Source organism: Rutidosis leptorrhynchoides, chromosome 2 (genome assembly GCF_046630445.1).
Source record: "Rutidosis leptorrhynchoides isolate AG116_Rl617_1_P2 chromosome 2, CSIRO_AGI_Rlap_v1, whole genome shotgun sequence".
NCBI lineage: Eukaryota > Viridiplantae > Streptophyta > Magnoliopsida > Asterales > Asteraceae > Rutidosis > Rutidosis leptorrhynchoides.
Window position 1 is genome coordinate 465,622,447 of NC_092334.1, and position 25,321 is coordinate 465,647,767.

At 34.1% G+C, this 25,321-nt stretch overlaps 1 protein-coding gene across 1 annotated transcript; it reads right to left on the bottom strand.

Annotated features, from left to right (window-relative positions):
* Positions 1–4,616: 4,616 nt before the first annotated feature.
* Positions 4,617–5,330, bottom strand: LOC139889350 (uncharacterized). The gene has a single exon (XM_071872307.1). It carries the CDS (start codon positions 5,328–5,330, stop codon positions 4,617–4,619), a length of 714 nt encoding a protein of 237 aa, XP_071728408.1.
* Positions 5,331–25,321: the final 19,991 nt, after the last annotated feature.

A 25,321-nucleotide genomic window follows, 5' to 3' on the forward strand; every position in this document is an offset into this window, starting at 1 on the left:
TAGAGAAACAGTGTAGGTTCTAACACTATGTGTATGGGGTTCGTGAAACGTTAAGCCTTGATAATTGGGTGCTCGCGAATAACAACTTTTGGAATGTAAACGATTTGGATAATCAACTTTATGGAAATATTAAATCTTGTGGTTCAAACTATAACGTTTACAAATACACCTATGATTTCACCAACGTTTTTCGTTGACAGTTTTCTATATGTTTCTCAGGTTCATACTTGGCTATTTGATACATGCTTCCGCGTACACTCATACTTGCTTGGAGTCAATTATACATACATACTCACGCTATTTATAGCAACCATGATTTTAAACTAATTATGTCGCAAGTTATTTCATTTATACTTTATAACTTTTGTAAACTTAAACTTGTTGTCGAACCATTTGGTAAACTAAACTTTGCAAGTCTTGTACGTTTCAAATGAATGCGACATAATTTTGGTCAAACACGTCTCATATAGGGACTATGACCATGTAACAGGACCTAAGTTAACGGCGCCGTCAATGACGATTTTGTCGGGTCGCTACAAATATCACTACCAGACTACTAACCCGTAGTCGGCATCCAGGGTGGCCACAACAAGTCACATAATATAGCACAGTATATCATATACTAAGAATTCAAGTGATTAAGCCAAGGTAACAATAGCTTAACCTCCTACTAAATAGTTATAAACATTAGGCTAGTCCCACTCACCTGGAAATACAAGAACTCAGTAGTCTTATTTCAATGAGCCTTCAACTTTTCCTTTATCACCTGAGAATAACATTTCTCTAGTTAGTAACCATTTCAATCAGATTATATATCAGAAGAAATAAACACATCAATACAGCAAATGGGTCAGAATTGTACTTGACCCAATCATACAAACCCTATCACTCGCACGGGTGGGGTCTCACTCGTGCGACTGACCAGCTCACTCGTACGGATGAGTATCCTCACTCGCACGACTGACAAACTTCACCCACGAGTGAATTTAAAGTCCACTCGCATGATTTAGTAGCTCACACGCACGGTTGGACACCTCACCCGTACGGGTGAGTGCCCCACTAGCACGGTTGAGCAAGAACAGCAGCATAACTGCAATTCGAGATTTTTCCACCCAACTTAAATTTTTATTTAGTGTTTTAAAACCTTATCATTAGATACTACACCTCAAGATGATTTCAACGATAGTTTATTCGTCGAAAACGGAGTTACGGTTTGAAAGTTATGACCAAAATAAGTTTCCACAAATCTGACCGGTGCTCACACGCGTGGCTGAGGCCTCACTCATGCGAGTGAGTCCTCACACCTGTGGTTGACCTTCAAAAGTGTGGTCACTCGTGCGAGTGACCTGTCACTCGTGTGGGAGCTGAAGAACAGCTCCAGCACGCTGTTTTTCACGTTTTTGATCCAAAAACTCGATTTTTGCTTGTTTTGGTCAATTCAAAGGCTCAATAATATCACATAACACTTATATAAACTATTTCTAACATCAATCAAGCAAAAAAAAAAACACATATAATCAAGAATCAAACTCAAAATTCATCAAAACCCATTATAACCCAAAACCCACTTTAAATTACACCAAATTCAGTGATATTTACCTTGTTTGATTACTTGAATCACAGAGAATCAGTTACACAAGATCACAGGGATTGATTTGCACTTTTTAATTTCAAGGATTTGGAGAGCTAAGTGTGTTTTAGGGTTTAAAGTTTCTAAAAAGGGAAGGAATAGAACGTAAAAGAGTATATATATTCAATTGGGGTTTCTTCATAGTGAGGAAACCCCACTCCCCATTTTACACGGGTATTTACCAGTTATCTAAAACACAATATACCTCATTAGGCGGCCTTAACGAGGTCCAATTCACATAACGAAACCTGTTCTGTGACCCTTGTCACGAAGCGCACATAACTAACTAATCAAATAATTATTAACCCATAATTATTAAAATCACTAATATTAATAAATTAATATAAACTAAGGGTAAAAAGTCATTTACTGCTAGGCCCAATTCGTGGTTGTTACATTTATCTATTTAATCCATATTTATTAGTGACTAGTACTATAAAATAAGGTTTTAATTACAAGTACCATTGGTATTTGTTTCTTACGTAGCTTGGTAAATTTCTGTCAGCAATCCTGACTGGTTCTTCAACTAACTTTTTATTCATGTCAACCCTTAAGTCCTGCAACGATAGCATCTGACTTTCATCGTCGACCTTGCACTTACGAAGATAACATATGTTAAACATATCGTGAATGCCCGCTAACTCTGCAGGAAGATCCAGAACCACGGTTTGATCGTTCAATATATGTCTGATGTTAAATGGACCTATATACCTTGGGGCTAATTTTTCGCGTTTGCCGAACCGAATTACACCTTTCCACCGCGATACTTTCAGGTACACACGTTCACCCACAGAAAATGTCACTGGTCGTCGACGAAGATCTGCGTACATTTTTTGTCTATCTCTAGCAGCTTTTAACTTCTCTCGAGCTATTGCAACTTTATCAGCGGTTTGTTGTACAATTTCAAGACCTGCAAACTGTTTCTCTCCGGCCTGTAACCAATAAGTCGGAGTTCTGCATCGTCTACCATACAACATCTCGTAGGGTGGCATGCCGATACTTGAATGATATGAATTATTGTATGCAAATTCTATCAATGGTAAGTGAGAATCCCATGACCCACCATATTCTAATACACAGGCTCTTAACATATCCTCTAACATTTGAATAGTTCGTTCTCTTTGACCGTCCGTTTGAGGATGATACGCAGTACTAAGATTAACACGAGTACCCAAATTTTGTTATAAACTCTGCCAGAAGTTAGATACAAATCTCGAATCCCTATCTGAGATAATAGATAAAGGTATCCCATGCCGAGCTACAACTTCATTTATGTACAACTGAGCCAATTGACTCAACGATGTCGTTTCACTAGCAGGCAAAAAGTGTGCGCTCTTGGTTAATCGATCAACAATCACCCAGATCATATCGTGTCCTTTCTGGGTTCGGGGTAACTTAGTTACAAAATCCATCGTTATATGTTCCCATTTCCATTCTGGAATTTCTAATTAACGTAAAGATCCATAGGGTTTTTAATGTTCCGCTTTCACTTGGGTGCAGATATGACATTTTTCCACAAAATGCGCGATGTCTTTCTTCATTGTTTGCCGCCAATACATGGTTTTCAAATCATGGTACATCTTTATACTTCCAGGATGGATAGATAATCTTGATTTGTACGCCTCATTCATAATTAATTCCCTCAATTCTCCGAGTAAAGGAACCCATATTCGATTGTTGAAGGTTTTTAATCCACGAGAATCGTCAGTTAAATCCCTTTTTCTTTTAACTAAAAGCTCGGATTTTAAATGTTCATCCCTCAGTGCTTCTAACTGCATCATCTTTAATCGCTCAATCAGATCTGATACAATTTCAATTCGCATAAATTTCACATTGTCAATGGATCCCTTTAGGCTTAAAGCATCAGTGACTACATTTGCCTTACCCGGATGATAGCGGATTTCACAATCATAATCTTTTATTAATTCTTGACACCGTCTCTGCCGCATATTCAACTCTTTCTGAGAAAAGATATACTGTAAACTCTTGTGATCTATACAAATAAGGCAGTGCGTACCGTATAAATAATGTCTCCATAGCTTTAAAGCAAAAACCACTACTGCCATTTCTAAGTCATGTACTGGATAATTCTTTTCATGAGTTTTCAACTGCCATGAAGCATACGCTATAACCTTCTCTCGATGCATTAACACACAACCCAAACCCGCATATGACGCATCACAATATACCATAAAATCATCAGTACCCTCGAGTAATGCTAATATTAGAGCTTGACATAATAGCTGCTTCAATGTCTGAAATGCTTTCTCATGTTCATCGCCCCATTGAAAAGATACATCTTTTCTAGTTAACATTGTTAATGGACCCGCAATCTTAGTTAAATCCTTGATAAATCTACGGTAATACCCTGCCAAACCCAGAAAACTCTTAATTTTAGTCGGAGTCTTCGGTGCATTCCAATTCATTACCGCTTCTATTTTGGATGGATCTACTTTAATACCCTCTTGGCAAATAACATGACCCAAAAACTGAACTTCACGTAACCAAAATTCACATTTGGAAAACTTGGCGTATAACTGTTCTCGTTTAAACAATTATAATACTTGACGTAGGTGATCAGCATGCTCAGACTCTGTCTTTGAATAGATCAGAATGTCGTCAATAAATACTATGACAAACTTATCAAGAAACTGTCGACACACCCGATTCATTAAATCGATAAAAATTGCTGGCGCATTCGTTAACCCAAACGGCATCACCAGAAACTCATAATGACCGTACCTAGTATGAAATGCTGTTTTCAGAATATCGGATTCAACAACACGAACCTGATGATACCCAGAACGTAAATCTATTTTTGAAAAGAACGAAGCTCCTTGAAGTTGATCGAATAAATCATCTATCCTCGGAAGAGGGTATCTTCACGGTTCTTTTGTTCAATTCCCGATAATCAATACACATTCGGACCGTACCATTTTTCTTTTTCACGAATAACACTGGAGCACCCCCACGGTGATGAACTCCTTCATATAAACCCACGATCTAGCAAATCCTGAATTTGCGTCATCATGTCGCGAATCTCGGACGGAGCTAACCTATAAGGAGATTTAGCCACTGCTTTAGATCCTGGCATCAACTCAATTCTATATTCTACTTCCCTAACTGGTGGAAAACCCGGTAATTCATCTGGAAATACTTCTAGGAAGTCACGCACTACTGCAATATCAGCTACCATCTTTTTCTCTTTCTTAGCATCAATTACATACGCGAGAAACGTATCACATCCCTTTGCTATAGATTTCCTAGCCTTCATCATCGAAATCAAAGGACAACCAAACCCACCCCATTCGCCCCGGGCTATAACACGTGTCCCATCAGATAGAGGGAAAGAAATCAGTCTCTTATGACATTTTATACTTGCCTTATGGCAACTCAACCAATTCATACCTAAAACTACATCAATGCTAGGTATAGGCATCACTAAGCAAGTCACCGGAAATACACTCCCATCTATTTCTATACTTATTCCAGACACAGATGTTGTGACTGGAACGGTCTTACCACTGGCTACTTCCACTTCTAACTGTCTAGGTAACATAGAAACAGGAAAGTTTAACTTATCACAGAATCTAGTAGCCATAAAAGAACGATTGGCTCCGCAATCAAACAATACACGAGCAGGTGTAGAGTTAACCAAAAACATATCGATGATAGCATCGTCGGCAGTAGTAGCTGTCATACCCCGTCCTAATTGTGACGACTCGGAAATTTTTGACCAAATTTAAACTTTGATCATTATATGTTTCCGACTCGATAAGCAAAGTTTGTTAAGTTAAATCTCAAGAATTTTAAACTATGTTCATACATTCATTTAACCTCGACCAAGTTTCGACGATTCACTAACCAATACATAAATGGATATGATTATATATATATATATATATATATATATATATATATATATATATATATATATATATATATATACATACATATATATATATATACATACATATATATATATACATACATATACATATATATATATAAATATGTATATATATATATAAATATGTATATATATATATATATATATATATTATAACTTGAAAATATTAACAAAGTATTAAACGTATAATATTTTACATAAACGTATTTGCTTCACTATGTTTATCGACGGAATTAGAAGATAATATCAAATGATTGATTTATCAGATACATTATATGATTACGAGTCTCTGTTGAGAGGTCCACTATGATTTGTGAAATCTTTACATTTTAACAACATTCGAAAAATGGTAAAAAGAATTACAAGTAAGAACAAATGTGTCAATTAACAAAAATTAGACAAAAGTTAGTGGAGGACTAAATTTCATGAATAATCAATTGATATTAGTTACAAATGTACGAAAACGTCTTTCGATATAATGGAACTTGATTATTAAGATGTCCTTGTTTAAATAACGTGAATTAGAATATTAGTTGCTGAATATATAAATAAATTGCAACGTGTATTTAAAACGTGTTTATGTATATTAGATATATTTCAATTTAATTAAGTAAACGATGGATTCGATTGATAATTAGATATGTAAACTAGTACGTTAAAAAGTAAAATAAACGTTAATACCTATATGAACTATATCTATTTAAGTTTTAGAGTGTAAACACTATGTGTTATAATATTTTCCAAACAAAATTTAAAATGAACTTTGAAATATAATTAGTTTCGAAAAACTAAATATTATATCATTACTTATGATATGTACAAATTTATATTTTAAAATGAAAATATGTATATATTACAACATAATATTAATTTAACTATAAGACATGTCGATTTAAAATAATACTTTTATATATTTAACGAAGCGATGATTTATAGAAGTAAATGACCAAAACACCCAAATGATTAAGATACATCTTTAGTGATATAGTTTACTAATAATCTAAGTTATATTTTGGTAAGGGTACGAGTCACTAAACGTAAAGGGCTAGTTTTCTAAGCTTATGAAAATGAGTTCGAGGAATCGGAAACGGGACACTAGTCGAATGACAACGCCCAAGTTAGCGGAACTAAATTTACAATTTTCCTATGCCCATAAATATAATATAATATTTATATAATTATATAAATTAAATATATATATTATTATATATTAAAAATGAGTGTCGGCAAGACTTTTGAAGCAAAGTGAGCTGGCCATTTGATCCATACGGTCGCATGGCTAACCCATGCAAACCCCATGCGATCGTATTGGGTGGGTTAGGTGGCCAAATGCGTTTAAAAGCTCGCTCGTTCTCAATTTATGATTCATAATTCACTTCTTTATATTACTCCGTATGTTATTTAAATTATTAATATTATTATTATTATTAAGATTAATATTAATCTTAAAGTTAAGAGTACTATTATTATTATTATTATTATTATTATTTATACATAAAATATTATGACGAGGTTCTGCTCGTGTGTTTTCAAAACAAGTTTCTCGAGTGAGATAGGGCTAAGGATATTATGGGTTTAGCTATGGAGGTGATGGGTAATGTTCGAGGGTATGCTCGTGAGGTCAATTTAGTGTTTATCATCTCCGTCGCGTCTACGTACCTTTCCTGCAATATTGAATCTCAATATTGATACGTGAGCACTCATAACTTAACTTTTATATATTAATAGTGAATCCCGAACTAGTGCTCGAGTATATAGGATTATGCATACTTGTACTTTTGATATTGCCATTAGTTAGGTTATGTTGAATCCTGAATTAGTTACATATGCGGTTGAGATAAGGTATAAGATATGCATGTCGTTGGAAAGCTAGCGAAAAATTAAGGACTTTTCATTAAGATATCGAATGGTTTCGATGAACGGATTAGAAGTTATCGTCAATTGAATCTTTGTATTATTATTAAAAATGATTATTATTATCGTCGTTATTATCTTCATTATAATTTTTATCTAATTATTATTATTATTATTATTATCATTATTATTATTATTATTATTATTATCATTATCAATAAAAGGTATTATAATTAAAAATTGTTATTTTTATTATTATTACTATCGTTATTATCGTTAAAGTTATAATTGAGTATTATCATTAATATTATCATAATATTTATTATCATTAGTATTATTATAATTAAAAACTTATATTAGTAACACCTAATTATTATGATTACTATTATTATCATTAACATGAACGCGATATAAAAGACGATTAAAAGCTATTAAATGAATCGATTAGGAAATAATGAGTATGAGTATCATGATGAAATTAAAATATTGTAAGATATTGATTTAGATAAAATTGCCGTTCTTATTTTTATTATTACTAATACTATTAAAAGTATCGTTAGTATTAAAACTATCATTTTAACAAAAATTATTATTTTAATAGAAATGTCATTGTTATTATAAAATATCATTATTATTATCATTTTAAATAGAGTTATTATTTTAAAGTTAATATTAAAAAGTATTGTAAATATTAAAGTTATCATAATTAGAATTATCGTTTTATCATAATATCACTTATAGTAAATATAAATATTGATATTAATAGAATAATAATAATAATTATTACAAAATAATACAACTTTTACGTATTATTATTATCAAGGTTATTTTATCAAATAAATATGTAATACAAATAATATAATTACCTTAATAGAATCTATCATAATATTTTTATGATATTAAATGAACTTTATAAATTTTATTACTTAAGATATATTTATATATTTTTTATAAAATTTTATTTATTAATAAATGAATTATATTGTTTACTCTATTAAATCTTTTAAAAATATAAAACGACGATATTTAAACTATATAATAATCATGTATAAATTTTGGAAATCATTTTGAGACAAAATGACTTTTGTTGACTTTTGCATATTAGTCTCGAGCATTAGGATTGTGATACACTATGACTTGACCTAATTTTTTAGAAAAATATTTACCAACATATAAATATATATACTTAATTTAGGTTCGTGAATCCGAGGCCAACCTTACATTTATTCAATGACGTAATATGTATTTTTACTACGAAATACAGTATGGTGAGTTTCATTTGCTCCCTTTTTAAATGCTTTTGCAATATATATTTTTTGGACTGAGAATACATGCGCTGTTTTATAAATGTTTGACGAAATAGACACAAGTACTTAAAAACTACATTCTATGGTTGGATTATTAGACCGAATATCACCCTTTTAGCTTGGTAGCTTAAGAATTAGGGAACAGTACCCCTAATTGACGCGAATCCTAAAGATAGATCTATGGGCCTAACAAACCCCATTCGAGGTATGGATGCTTTAGTACTTCGATTTTTATACAGACGAGAGGATTTTGTAATACAGACGAGAGGATTCTGTTTTGGGGATATTCTATATGCATCTTGTTAATGTCGGTTACCAGGTGTTCACCATATGAATGATTTTACCTTAATACAGACGAGAGGATTCTGTTTGAGGATTATGTTTATAAAAATGAAAATCTTGTGGTCTATTATATTATTGAAAATGATTGATTATGAAAAACTAATGAACTCACCAACCTTTTGGTTGACACTTTAAAGCATGTTTATTCTCAGGTATTAAAGAAATCTGCCGCTGTGTATTTGCTCATTTTAAAGATATTACTTGGAGTTATTCATGGCATATATTTCGAGAGACGTTGTATTCGAGTCATTGAGTTCATCAAGATTATTATTAAGTCAATTATAGTTGGATAGTGGATATTATGAAATGGTATGCATGCCTGTCAATTTTTGATGTAAAGAAAGTTTATCTTTTAAAAACGAATGCAATATTTGTAAAATGTATCATATAGAGGTCAAATACCTCGGGATGTAATCATATGTTATTGTATTCGTTCTTATGGATTAGGACGGGTTTTTACACTAATCCATCTGGACGAAGTCATCAACATTTGGTCCCATTGCGATGATCGACTCCAAGTAATATCCTTAAAATGAGCAAATGCACAGCGGAAGGTTTCTTTAATACCTGAGAATAAACATGCTTAAAAGTGTCAACCAAAAGGTTGGCGAGTTCATATGTTTATCATAATCATTCATTTCCATAATTTCAATAGACCACAAGATTTCATTTTTATATTACAGATAACCTGTGTAATAAAATAGTATGCATAACCTGCGAATTAAAATTCATTCATATGGTGAACACCTGGTAATCAACATTAACAAAACGCGTCTAGAATATCCCCATCATTCCGGGACTCTCATCGGACATGATAAAATCGAAGTACTAAAGCATCCGTAACCCGGATGGGGTTTGTTAGGCCCAATAGATCTATCTTTAGGATTCGCGTCAATTAGGGTTTTTGTTCCCTAATTCTTAGATTACCAGACTAAAAAGGGTGATATTCAATTTCGATAATCCAACCATAGAATGTAGTTTCGATTACTTGTATCTATTTTGTAAACCAATTATAAAAGCAATGCATGTATTCTCAGTCCCAAAAATATATATTGCAAAAGCATTTAAAAATGGAGCAAATGAAACTCACAATACGATATTTTGTAGTAAAAATATGCATACGACGGAACTGAACAATGCAGGGTTGGCCTCGGATTCACGAACCTATATCAGTTATATATATATATATTAACACATATAATTAACATGTAATAATAATCAAACTAGTTTATGTATATTACCTATTTAATTTAGTAATCTATTTGTTATTTCAAAAGTTATATATATTTATTTTGTATATTAATATTTATACATATAGTTATACTAATACATATATATCTATATAATTAGTATTATATTATTAAATCAAAATTTGTTATATGTAAATATTTATGTAAATAATGTTATTATGTTTGTAGTAATAATAATACTGTAATAATAATAATATTAATGATAATAATAATATTAATGATAATAATAATATTAATGATAATAAAAATCATAAAATTATATATAAAAATCATGTTAATGAAAATAATGATAATGATAGTAATAATGATAATAATAATAATTCTAATAATAATAATATTTATAATGATAAGAAAAATGTTAATACTTATCATAATATTAATAATGATAAAACAATAATAATTCTAATGATGGTAATAATTTTAATTAAAATGTTAATTTTAATGTTAATGATAATAAAAATAATAATAATAATAATAATAATAATAATAATAATAATAATAATAATAATAATAATAATAATGGTAATAGTAATACTACCTCAAAGAAGTAGCCCTTAATAAAATGCCCAAGTCCGGGTTTGAACCCACAACCTCTCGTTCAAGACAAACACTCCTAAACCATCTACTCTGCTTACAATTTTCTGATTTTAAATCCCGAATTAAATCTTTATAACCCATTAAACTGTCTTTTCTTTTTCTTTTGCATAATCGACCAGAGCAAAAAAAATCATAACCTTTACACATCATCGACCATTACCTAATTTAATATCATTATCAGAGTCCATATTAATCATTATTATTATCGTGCACCGTTTTTATTATTTTTTTTTAACCCTCGTCGTTCCCTTTCTTCATTCATCACATAACAGTAAACGAAGAAAAAAATTAATAACGAGATAGCAGCAACAGCAATTGGTAACGATGGTCTGTGGTGCTGGATCTAACAGAAACAGATAAAGAACTATTGCTCAAACAACTCCATTAACGCGAACACTATTCTTATTCTTCTTCGTCTCATCACTATGTTACATAATTCGAGTTTTAATTCCTAACAGAAATAGTACAACAGCCCTATTCGCTGTTTTGGTTATCGCCATTAAGTAGTAACAGAAGCTATGTGGTTTAGTTGGTGGTTGTTTGTGATTATTGAATAAACAGAAGAAATATGGTATCGACAGACAAAAGTGTTGCAGGTTCTTAAATGGTGTTTTTTCTTGGGTGGTTTCAGCAAGTATTCGGAGTAGGGAAACGTAAACATAACAGCAGACTGCAGTGATGGTGTTACGATGTTCTCAGCTGAAACAGAAAACGAAATTATGTGAGAGAGAGGGGAGAGAGAGAGAGAGAGAGAGGTGGACGAGGTGAATGAGAAAGATGATCGATCAATAGTAATTGCGAACGGTAATAAGTTGTAGTTGAATACAAGAGTTACAGTTTGTTGATGTTCTCGGTCAAAAATAGAAAAAAGCATTGATGGTTGTAGCAGGAAGGTGATATTGGTGTTCGGTTGAACAAGGCAGCAATCTTAATAACTGGATTTTTCATGGGTTTGTTTAGGAAGGCTAGAAGCGAGATCGTAACAAGAGACATCAAGTAGAGACAACATCATACACACATGGTTTTAGATGATAATGATGATGGGTTTAACAAGGTGATGGTTATGGGTCGAACTAAAATAGGAGGGCGAGAGAGAGTAGGAACAGCTACATGTGAGGTAATAGAGTGAAGAAGAACAACTCACTTCTTTGTTAATGGTGGTTTTGATGAACGATAGCAAGATGATGTGGTTGTAGAGTGCAGAATGTTGTAACTCATACTCGATATATGTGTTGTATTTTGGTTGGTCATGATCGGGCACGAGACAGGAAGCAGTAGTAGCTCAAGGTGCTTGATGATGGGGTTATGGAGGTGATTACTTGAGTAATAGAAAGTCTGAAGGTGATGGTAGCCGGTGGTGTCTCGGTAGTGGTGGCGAATGGTGAAGAAGATGAAGTTACTTGCTCACTCGGTGGAAATCAAAAGTCATAAAACCTCACCCAAATGATAAACGAAGATTACTTTTGATGGGTTGTGGTTTAGATGGAGAAGCTTTTCAATTGATCTAGAATTCAGAAGAAGGAAGATGAAATAATTGTGGGTGTGGTTCTATTAATCTCTCCCGCATACATAAATAGGAGCATATAGATATATAGATATAAAATATAGATACATAATAATAATATGGAATATAATAATAATTAACTTGAATGTGTGAATTGAAAAAAAACAGTAGTCACTTTAATAATATGAAGTTAGCAGCCGGTGTCTCGTCATCAAGAAAAAAAATAAAGTATTTTTGTTTCGCATCAGTCAAACAATAATAGAGTTATATACCTCCATTTGATTTATCATGTAACATCCCAAATATTTAAGGTATTATTTTACGTAAATTTTATTATTTAGAAATTAAAGGGTATAGGTTATTTTATTTAAATGGTCAAAAGTTAAGTTTGTTGGTTAAGTTAGGAAGGACTAAGGATGCAAAGTTAAGATTAAGGACCTCCCTAACTATAGTTGTGATGGGGAGGGTAGATATTGCAAATAAATCATAGTTGTTTTAAATAAAAGAAAAGAAAAAGGCTGGAACTCATTTTATAAAAAAAAATAAAAGTGCAGAGAGTTTATTGTGTGTGTGTGTGTCTGTAAGTGGCGACCCAAGAGGAAGAGCAAGGAGAAATCATCAATTGTTAAAATTGTGTTCATGCAAGCTTGATTTAGTGAAATCTAAGACATCTTAAGCACTCTAGCAAGTCTTGAATCTTCAATTTCATCCTCTTTGTGCATAATTAGAGTTCTTGAACTCTAAAAGCTAAGGTATGAGTTTCTATGACTAAGTGTTGCTATTGTTGGATGATTGTGATGAATTTTAGGCTTAAATGTTGTTGTTTGTTGTTATTGTGCACGCTTGTATGATTGAAAACGAATTTGTTAGTAATTTTGGGAATAAGTTCAAGTATGAACTTGCATTATGAAAGTATGGAATGATTATGGTCAATTTGATGATGTTCTAGCTTAAATTCTAGTCATGCACACTAAGTGTTTGATGAAATGCCTCAATGAAATGTTGATGTGTTCTAGTTAGTAATTTTGAAGAAGAATGTTCATGTATGAATTATTGTTATTGTTGTAAGTCATAGAATTTGAATAATTGATAATTTAGGGTTGCTAGTAATGGAAATGGATTTATGCACATTTGATATTTAATGGAAGAATTGAAGGAAATTGCATGTTATGGTTAAAAGAGATGAACTAGAGATTTGCATGATTAAGGAAAATGATGTTGGATTGATAATGTTGTTATATTAGAAAAGATGAGATCAAAGGCTATGTGTGAAATTGTTCTTGTGTATTTGATGTGATTAGGGGGTTAAGTAAATGTGTAAGTGTATGAATGTGTTAAAAGCTTGTGAAAGTTGTGATTTTGATTAAGTTGTGTTATTAATGAGATTAGCTCATGTATAGGTGCTAATCAAGGTAAAGGAGCCTCAAGTGACCAAGGAAATCCATTTAAACAAGGTGAGTTTATAGGGGGTAATATGGGCGGGTCAAGAGTGGCTTAGTGTTCTCGGATTGCATCCGTGCAAGAGAGTAACGACTAAGTGCACTAGTATGTAGCTTAGATAGAACTATTGGGTTAGCTCAACAGTTGTATCTATGGTTGATGTTTAGCTTAGGCAAGGTTATCACATTGCTAGTAATCTTGCCTATGGTTCGTGTTAGCTTAGACACTTTGGGTGTCTACGTATGAGATGATGATAGCTTAGGCATATTTAGTATGTCTATGGTTAGCTTAGACATGATTACTAGGTTCGGCCTAGTAAGTCATGTCTATGGTATGAATGATCGGATCCGAAAGTATGCAAGCAACCTAAAGGTTGAAGGATAAGTGTTTCGATTATGCCCAAATGATTTATGTTTATGTTTTATGTTTATTGCTTTCCTATAACTCACTAAGTGTAAAAGCTTACCCCCATGATGTTTTATGTTTTAGGTACTAAAGTCCATCGAGAAGGTAAGGAACCCGTGTGAAGAGCTTGAAGAGCATTGGCCTTGTGTAAGTGGTATTGCAAGTCCCTTTTTGTAATCACGCTCTATAGTTACCGCTTACCAAACGCCAAGTATTTTGAAGTGTCAAGTTGTCATTGTTGAATTTGGGACCAAATGTTGGTTTTGATTCATGGAAACATATTTTATTGACTAAATGTTGTTTATGGATGGTTTAAGATATTAGAAACGGAATTTTTATGGTTGTGTATGAATTACGCTGTTTTGAAAGTGTTTGAAAATGATGAAAAGTGCAAAATTGGTTTAAGTTAATTGTTGCAGGTCTGGCACCCGGACAAGTGTTATGTCGCGCCGCGGTAGAGGGCTCCGCGCCGCGGCAAACAACTAATGTTCAAAACAGAAATGGAGTTAACAAGGTTAAAAAGTTTAGTGTTATGTCGCGCCGCGACAAGGCAGGCCGCGCCGCGGCAATTGCCTTGTCCGGCCAGTGACTTAACTTTTCAAAAAAAAAAAAAAAAAAAAAAAAAAATTTTACTCGATTCAAGGCGTTAAAAGTTGGTATCAGAGCTGTGGTTTAAGGGACTTGGATAACCCACGATAGGGATTATCTAGGCTTAAACCATTGTTGTGAAGGATAAGCGGTTTAGGACTTGCATAAGTGTTAAAGTCGTATAGTCGTGCCATGCTCCATAGGGTAGAGTCATTGACGAGACCCGTAGTATAATGATTGATCTATGAAAGGAGTTTGATACCCGTTAGCCATGATGTCATAGTGGACTTAATGTGTAATGAAATGGTGTAATAACAACAGGCCATTGTTATCACTTCATTTTAGTACACATGAACGTCTACTATAGTCATGGTGAATCGAGTTAGGAATTCTTTCGAATGGTTTGGTTTGTTGAATAATGGTGTTACCGGTATTTGAACTAATGGATTAATCGTGATTTTCAGTATGGCTATTGTATCACCAAACCGAGGTCAGGATGAGGATGATGAGTACGTCCGCACCCCATCCACGGAGTCTATAGAAGACTCTCACAATGAATCGGAAGAAGTTAACATGCCAAATGACATTTCGGGGCAAATAGGGCAAGCCTTGATACGTTATACCCCAACCTTGCTAGAAAAGATCAAGACGTTGATCAATGATCAACTAGATGAAAAGTTAAAGACTTTGGTTGCTAATAACCCTACCTTAAGAGGTGAAGGGGGAAGTGGGGTAAGGCAAGAAGAGATAGAAGCCCCGAAAAGAAAGGATGATCGTTTTGAATATAAAAACTTTGCAAATTGCCATCCTCCCGAGTTTCATGGAAAGGTTGACCCTATTGTTAGTCAAAGATGGATTGATGAAATCGAGGAAACTTTCATGTTGTGCGGATGCCCCGAGCAATTAAAGGTAATTTATGCGGCTCATCAAATGAAGGGTAGTGGTTATGAGTGGTGGAATTTCATAGTTAAATCTCATGGGCGAGACGTGGCTACAAGTTTCTCATGGGACAAGTTCCGTGAAATGTTTATGACTCAATTTGCTCCACCCGCCGAGGTTAGTAGGTTGAAATCCGAGTTTATGAATATAGAGCATGGAAGTAAGTCGGTGACCGAGTTTAATGCCGAGTTTAATGACAAGTCTCGTTTTTGTCCGGACTTTGTGTCAAGTCCCAAGTTGATGATGGATCATTATCATGAAAAGTTGAATCCCGAAATAAGTGAGTTTATCGATAAGAGTACTTATAAGACTTTAGCCGAGATGATGAATCGAGCCCTTGTTAGAGAACATGAACTTAGGAAGAAGGCGGCGTTTAAACGAAAGTTAGATCAAGACTCTAAGGCGATGCAAAATGTTAGTCCGAAAAAGGGCAAGTTTGGTTCCGAATCCCCGCACAAGTCAAAAGGGGGTTTTGTGTCGGGTAAAAGCGGTGGGAAAGAAGCCAAGTTGTGTACTAGATGCGGTAAAAATCATACGGGTGAATGTAAAGCGGGTACCTCCGATTGTTACTTTTGTGGAAAGCCGGGACATAGGGCCGCCGAATGTCCTAAGAAAGGTAAGCAATGTTATTATTGTTTTGAGAAAGGTCACTTTCAAGCCGAATGTCCGGAATACAAGAAGGATTTAGCTAGTGGTAGTGTTAAGAAAGAGGTTAAGACGGAACCGAAGACTAGTGATAGCCGACCAAGGGCCCGAGCTCATCAGATTACCGCACTCGAAGCGAAGGAGTCCCAAAATGTGGTGTCAGGTACCTTTATTGTAAACTCTTTACCTGCGCATGTTTTGTTTGATTCCGGTGCTACGCGGTCGTTTGTTTCGTATTCTTTTTGTAAACATTTTAATATGACTCCAAGTATGTTAGAGCATCCTTTAGAGGTTGAGATAGCGGACAATAAGACTGTTATGGTGTATAGTATTATTAAGGGATGTGAAATTGTTTTGGATGATGAAAAGTTTGTCATTGATTTAATACCTATGCATATGGGGGAATTTCAAGTAATTGTGGGCATGGATTGGTTAGATGACAATGAAGGGATAATTTTGTGTCGTAAGAAAATTGTGTTAGTACAATCACCAAGTGGGAAGGTTATATGGATTTATGGGGAATGGGCTAGGCGTGCTATTCCTATATGCACGTATGCTAGAGCTGAAAGATTTTTGTCTCATGGGTGTTGTGCGTTTTTGGCACATGTTGTTGATGATTCGAAAAAGGTTGTTGAATTAGATGATGTACCAATAGTTAACGAGTTTCCGGATGTGTTTCCAAGTGAATTGCCCGGTGTACCTCCCGAGCGAGAGGTAGAGTTTAGAATAGATTTGATACCCGGGGCCACGCCAATTGCCAAAGCTCCCTATCGACTAGCCCCGTCGGAAATGAGAGAAATGATGACTCAATTACAAGATTTGATAGATAAAGGTTTTATACGTCCTAGTAGTTCACCTTGGGGAGCTCCGGTTTTATTTGTGAAAAAGAAGGATGGAACTATGAGAATGTGTATTGATTATCGAGAATTGAATAAAGTCACGATTAAGAATAAGTATCCGTTGCCAAGGATAGACGACTTGTTTGATCAATTACAAGGTGCGAGTTTCTTTTCAAAGATAGATTTAAGGTCGGGTTACCATCAATTGAAAGTGAGGGAGGAAGACGTCCCTAAAACGGCTTTTCGAACGAGGTATGGTCATTATGAGTTTGTGGTTATGCCGTTTGGGTTAACGAATGCACCGGCCGCATTTATGGATTTGATGAATAGAGTTTGTCGACCGATGCTTGATAGGTTCGTAATTGTATTTATTGATGATATTTTGGTATATTCTAGGAGTGAAGAGGAACATGCGGTACATCTAAGACAAGTATTAGAGACTTTAAGAAGAGAAAGATTGTTTGCTAAGTTCTCTAAGTGTGAGTTTTGGCTTCGTGAAGTTCAATTTTTGGGTCATGTCATTAACAAGAAGGGTATTTGTGTTGATCCGGTTAAAATAGAGGCAATTATGAGATGGGAACCACCTACGAATCCTACCGAGGTTAGGAGTTTTCTAGGTTTAGCGGGGTATTATCGGCGATTTATACAAGATTTTTCTAGAATAGCCACCCCACTCACCAAGTTGACTCGTAAAAGTGTGCCATGGAGATGGGAAGAAAAGCAAGAACAAGCGTTTCAACTCCTTAAGGAGAAGCTTGTTCAAGCTCCTATATTGGTTTTACCGGAAGGAAATGAGAACATGACGGTTTATTGTGATGCTTCTAAGAAAGGCTTAGGGTGTGTATTGATGCAAAATGGGAAGGTCATAGCATACGCTTCCCGACAATTGAAGGAACACGAGAAACGTTATCCCACACATGATCTAGAATTGACGGCCGTAGTTTTTGCTTTAAAGATTTGGCGTCATTATCTTTATGGTGTTAAGTTTTCCATTTATACCGATCATAAGAACTTAAAGTATTTGTTTGATCAAAGGGATTTGAATGATAGGCAAAGGAGGGGTCTTGATTTAGTGAAAGATTATGATTGTGAGATCTTATATCACCCCGGAAAAGCGAATGTAGTAGCGGATGCTCTTAGTAGGAAGTCTAGTCATCAACCGATTAAGATAACAAGTTTGGCTATGGTAATAGCACCTCAAATATTTGATGATATTCGTGTTGCACAAGGTGAAGCATTATCGCCCGAAAACGTGAGAAAAGAAAGAATCAAGGGGCAAGTTGACGATTTTGTGGTAGATTCTCGTGGTTTAAGGCTTAGATATGGGAGAATATGGGTACCTTTGCAAAGTGATGTTAGAAGTGAGCTCCTTGACTTAGCTCACAAGTCTAAGTATTCGATTCACCCCGGTGCTACGAAAATGTATAGAGATTTAAGGAAAGACTATTGGTGGCCGGGAATGAAGAGGGATATAGTTAAGTATGTGCACAAGTGTCTTACTTGTCTTCAAGTGAAAGCCGATCATCAAATGCCTTACGGTAAGATGCAACCTTTAGAGGTACCGGTTTGGAAATGGGAGCATATTACGATGGATTTGGTGACTAAGTTGCCTAAGACCCCTAGACAACACGATGCAATTTGGGTTATTGTTGATAGATTGACTAAGAGTGCATTATTTTTGGCAATAAGAGAAGCTTCGTCATCGGAAGCAATGTCTAAGTTATATATGAAAGAAGTTGTTGCAAGGCATGGAGTGCCGGTTTCCATAGTTTCGGATCGAGACACTCGATTTACATCTAGATATTGGAGAAAGTTTCAAGAGGAAATGGGTACTAAGTTACATATAAGTACCGCGTTTCACCCACAAACGGATGGTCAAAGTGAACGGACTATACAAACTCTTGAGGATATGTTAAGAGCATGTGTCATTGATTTTGGTGGAAGTTGGGATACTCATTTACCGTTAGTTGAATTTTCATACAACAATAGTTATCACTCTACGATTGGGACGGCACCATATGAAATGTTGTATGGAAGGAGGTGTAGAACCCCGATATGTTGGGGCGAAGTAGGTCAACGAGAATTAGGAAGCACGGAAATAGTACAACAAACCACCGAGATGATTGATCAAATTCGTGAAAGAATGAAGGCGGCACAAGATAGACAAAAGTCATATGTTGATAAGAGGAGAAAGCCGATAGAATTTCAAGTAGGTGATAAAGTGATGCTAAAAGTTTCTCCATGGAAAGGCATCATCCGTTTTAGAAAGAGGGGAAAATTGGGTCCAAGGTTCGTGGGACCATTTGAGATAGTGGCGAAAGTGGGGAAGGTAGCCTACCGTTTGGCTTTACCCGATGAATTAAGTAATATACATGACACGTTTCACGTGTCACAATTGAGAAAGTGTTTGGCGGATGATTCAACCTATGTTCCTTTGAATGAAATTGAGGTCGATAATAAGTTAAGATATGCGGAGAAGCCGATAAAGATTTTGGATCAAAAGGTTAAGCACTTGAGAAATAAGTCGGTTATATTGTTGAAGGTGTTATGGCAATTTAGAAAAGGTTCCGAATGTACATGGGAACCCGAAGAATGGCTCATGAAGTATTATCCGTCGTTGCATCAAGAATGGTTCGCGAGGACGCGAACGATCCAAGAGGGGGAGAGTTGTAACATCCCAAATATTTAAGGTATTATTTTACGTAAATTTTATTATTTAGAAATTAAAGGGTATAGGTTATTTTATTTAAATGGTCAAAAGTTAAGTTTGTTGGTTAAGTTAGGAAGGACTAAGGATGCAAAGTTAAGATTAAGGACCTCCCTAACTATAGTTGTGATGGGGAGGGTAGATATTGCAAATAAATCATAGTTGTTTTAAATAAAAGAAAAGAAAAAGGCTGGAACTCATTTTATAAAAAAAAATAAAAGTGCAGAGAGTTTATTGTGTGTGTGTGTGTCTGTAAGTGGCGACCCAAGAGGAAGAGCAAGGAGAAATCATCAATTGTTAAAATTGTGTTCATGCAAGCTTGATTTAGTGAAATCTAAGACATCTTAAGCACTCTAGCAAGTCTTGAATCTTCAATTTCATCCTCTTTGTGCATAATTAGAGTTCTTGAACTCTAAAAGCTAAGGTATGAGTTTCTATGACTAAGTGTTGCTATTGTTGGATGATTGTGATGAATTTTAGGCTTAAATGTTGTTGTTTGTTGTTATTGTGCACGCTTGTATGATTGAAAACGAATTTGTTAGTAATTTTGGGAATAAGTTCAAGTATGAACTTGCATTATGAAAGTATGGAATGATTATGGTCAATTTGATGATGTTCTAGCTTAAATTCTAGTCATGCACACTAAGTGTTTGATGAAATGCCTCAATGAAATGTTGATGTGTTCTAGTTAGTAATTTTGAAGAAGAATGTTCATGTATGAATTATTGTTATTGTTGTAAGTCATAGAATTTGAATAATTGATAATTTAGGGTTGCTAGTAATGGAAATGGATTTATGCACATTTGATATTTAATGGAAGAATTGAAGGAAATTGCATGTTATGGTTAAAAGAGATGAACTAGAGATTTGCATGATTAAGGAAAATGATGTTGGATTGATAATGTTGTTATATTAGAAAAGATGAGATCAAAGGCTATGTGTGAAATTGTTCTTGTGTATTTGATGTGATTAGGGGGTTAAGTAAATGTGTAAGTGTATGAATGTGTTAAAAGCTTGTGAAAGTTGTGATTTTGATTAAGTTGTGTTATTAATGAGATTAGCTCATGTATAGGTGCTAATCAAGGTAAAGGAGCCTCAAGTGACCAAGGAAATCCATTTAAACAAGGTGAGTTTATAGGGGGTAATATGGGCGGGTCAAGAGTGGCTTAGTGTTCTCGGATTGCATCCGTGCAAGAGAGTAACGACTAAGTGCACTAGTATGTAGCTTAGATAGAACTATTGGGTTAGCTCAACAGTTGTATCTATGGTTGATGTTTAGCTTAGGCAAGGTTATCACATTGCTAGTAATCTTGCCTATGGTTCGTGTTAGCTTAGACACTTTGGGTGTCTACGTATGAGATGATGATAGCTTAGGCATATTTAGTATGTCTATGGTTAGCTTAGACATGATTACTAGGTTCGGCCTAGTAAGTCATGTCTATGGTATGAATGATCGGATCCGAAAGTATGCAAGCAACCTAAAGGTTGAAGGATAAGTGTTTCGATTATGCCCAAATGATTTATGTTTATGTTTTATGTTTATTGCTTTCCTATAACTCACTAAGTGTAAAAGCTTACCCCCATGATGTTTTATGTTTTAGGTACTAAAGTCCATCGAGAAGGTAAGGAACCCGTGTGAAGAGCTTGAAGAGCATTGGCCTTGTGTAAGTGGTATTGCAAGTCCCTTTTTGTAATCACGCTCTATAGTTACCGCTTACCAAACGCCAAGTATTTTGAAGTGTCAAGTTGTCATTGTTGAATTTGGGACCAAATGTTGGTTTTGATTCATGGAAACATATTTTATTGACTAAATGTTGTTTATGGATGGTTTAAGATATTAGAAACGGAATTTTTATGGTTGTGTATGAATTACGCTGTTTTGAAAGTGTTTGAAAATGATGAAAAGTGCAAAATTGGTTTAAGTTAATTGTTGCAGGTCTGGCACCCGGACAAGTGTTATGTCGCGCCGCGGTAGAGGGCTCCGCGCCGCGGCAAACAACTAATGTTCAAAACAGAAATGGAGTTAACAAGGTTAAAAAGTTTAGTGTTATGTCGCGCCGCGACAAGGCAGGCCGCGCCGCGGCAATTGCCTTGTCCGGCCAGTGACTTAACTTTTCAAAAAAAAAAAAAAAAAAAAAAAAAAAATTTTACTCGATTCAAGGCGTTAAATATCATGTGCTTAAGAAGAAATAAAACAGAAAAATGAGACAAACGCCTTTAACTTTACGATTACTAAATTACTATAATTTCTTTTCTTTACTATTAAACTGTACATAAAACAAACTGGGAGCATATGTAGGGATCTCATCATTCATAACATGGGCAGACAAAAATTCACTGGTATAAAAAAAAATCAATTACACAATACAGCATGTTAAATCTTTATTATATTCAATAATTGGATGGATGGTTACTTTTGAGTTGTGAAAGAGACCACGATAGCAAGTATGATTGGAAAACAACATGATGGAAAAGCTCTTAATATTTTTATCCAATTATTTGCTACTTTTGGAAATGATGAGGGATCACTTAAGATTTTTTTTTTTAATATATGTGATGGAAGATATATACATGATCTATGCAATACAAGAAAGATGGATAGTACACACACGGAGATACAAAGCAACACTCCTCTGAAATTTTATTTATAAATTTACAATTTTCATAATTTATTTACTAACCTCAATTCTATAACTCTAAAAAAAATGTAAATTTGTTATAAAATTGTATGTGTCATATATGTTTTCAAAACTATTTATATCAAAAAAAAAATTGTGTATATATATATATATATATATACAAGTAATCGTTCGTGAATCGTCGAAACTGGTCGAGGTTAAATGAATTTACAAAAACAGTTCAAAAATTTTGAGATTCAACCTAACGGAATTTTCTTATCTCAAAAAATATTAAATCGTATCGAGAGTTTGGTTTAAAAATAGTCAAAAATTTTCGGGTCATCACAGTACCTACCCGTTAAAGAAATTTCGTCCCGAAATTTGGTCAAGGTCGTCATGGCTAACAATAAAAATGTTTTCATGATGAATATGAGTTGATAAATAGAGTTTTATCAACATTGAGTAATAGTGATAAAACGATTTGATTATGTGAAGCGTACGAGTGAAGCTGTCACAAAAGATTGAGATAGAGATTTAACTTTTGACGTAGTCACGGTGGCTTTCCGGAATTCAAGGGATTTAGAGATAATCTTCGAAATCTATATAAGATTCGGTTCTTCGGTGAATAAGAAAATTATGATCCTCTTTAATTAAATGTGATCATCTACCTTGATTGCCACGTCTGATATTTCACTATAAATTCACATTCTTTGTTTCCTTACTGTCACCATTCTCATCTCACTTTCCTCAATTCCAACTTTTGAAAGATTGTGGAGATGCTCCATGTTTATGTTTATCTCCCCATCTCTAAGTAAAGTGATTACGACGTCTCGGATTTGTAGATAAATCTTTGAATTTTTGAATGAACATGACTAATGTTCTAAGAAAGAAATTGTAATAGCACGATCTTGATTGGTTAAATTACCAGACATCACGGAAAAGATAAAACTATTAAGAAAATATGTTCTTGATATGTTTATAGATCAGATATAATGTAAGAGTCGTGTAACATGGCACATAATGACGTTATGGTCTGTGAATCATCACGTTTCATTAGAAACTCGGCATGACTTACTGTAATATAATCACGTTGATCAAGTGTCATTATATTATACTAACTCATGCTTCAGTTCCCAACATTACTTCAAAAACATTCATATTTTAAGTTCGAATTTTTCAGAATTTAGAAACTAAACTAGTTTCCTTTCTGATGTAACACTGATATCACGAAGAGATAAATGATTCTAGATAAGATTAGTTATGAAAATCTTCATAAGTATCGAGGATATTTATAATGAAAGATACGGTGATATCTTAGAATTCCTAATATCGAAGGATGATGAAGAAAATTTGTCCGTAAAGGTTTAGAGTCAGGAGCAAGGTATTCGTTAATGAATTCAGCAGACACTGAATCATTTGGATTCTTTGAAGGCAGGTTTAGTCTTTGTGATTTGTCCACGGTTTCCTTCATGGTTTGCTCAATTCGTTTTCTAGTTCCAACATTCCGAGTATTGATTAGTAGACTGGGTGTTTTTCAAAATTTCAAAATGGAAGATCATAATTCTAAGAGATAAGTGTTATATGTATACATATAACTATTGATGTAGAAACGTTACAAGATGCGGATGAGTATATGATAGGGTTTTAATGAACAGATATAATGGTTTTTCGGAGAGACTTAAGCTAATGAGTAATGAAGTTGTTGGTAAGTTTACTGTTAATGTGGTGGGATATAAACGGTTCGTCGGTAATGATGATGAAGGGGTAATCTTTATAATAAGGTTTATTCGAATGAAAGGTCGATGTTGATTTACTGGAGCTGTGACAAAATTGGCTACTTTGGAAAGGGATTGCAAAGTTATTTTCGGTAATAACAACGCCAAAGGAGCTAGCACATATACGTGTTAAACGTTTACTCAGGTTCTGAGTGTTTTCAGGTGCATAACTATATGTATCAATCTTTTCTTCCGTAGATGAAGTGCGGTTGGTTCATCCTCTCAATTGAGGTGTTTTCAAGAATTATGAAAGTTTTGAACGCAGATTGTAATTGTCAAGATATAAACGAGGTTCAAGATGAAATCAAGTGGCAAACTTGAAGAATTGTTTAGTTTCATATGTTATAATCAATATTTTAATTCATTTTTAATTGTCCAATATTAGTAGTCCACAGTTAGTAGTCCACAGTTAGTAATTCAATAATTCATATATAGTTTAATATATAATATTCGAATTAATTAATACGTATCGTGACCCATTGTATACATGTCTCAGACTCGATCACAACTCAAAGTATATATATTATTTTAGAATCAACCTCAACCCTGTATAACTAACTCGAGCATTACTGCATATAGAGTGTCTATGGTTATTCCAAATAATATATAGATGCGTCGATATGATATGTCAAAACTTTGTATACGTGTCCCGATATTTAAATGCGTAAATAACAGTATTTAAATGACGATAAATAAAGTGCGTAAAATAAATAACAGAAATTAAATGACGATAAATAAAATTGCGAGAATTAAATTGTGATAAAATAAATTGCGATAATTAAAATGTAATAAGGAGTTAGCAGTTAGCTAGGAACAGTTAGCTAGGATTTTTGTTAGTGTGGATTCTTAACAAAATTTCTCATAGTTAATTTGTTTGTTTCTAACAAATTTTATTTTGTTCAAGGTTTTCTTCATTATGTGAAAGGACCCGTCCTAATCCATCCGGACGAATACATTACATTTGGTTACAT

Excerpts from the sequence above, each read along its gene's own strand:
- LOC139889350 (XM_071872307.1), bottom strand. The coding sequence starts at position 5,330 with ATGACAGCTACTACTGCCGACGATGCTATCATCGATATGTTTTTGGTT.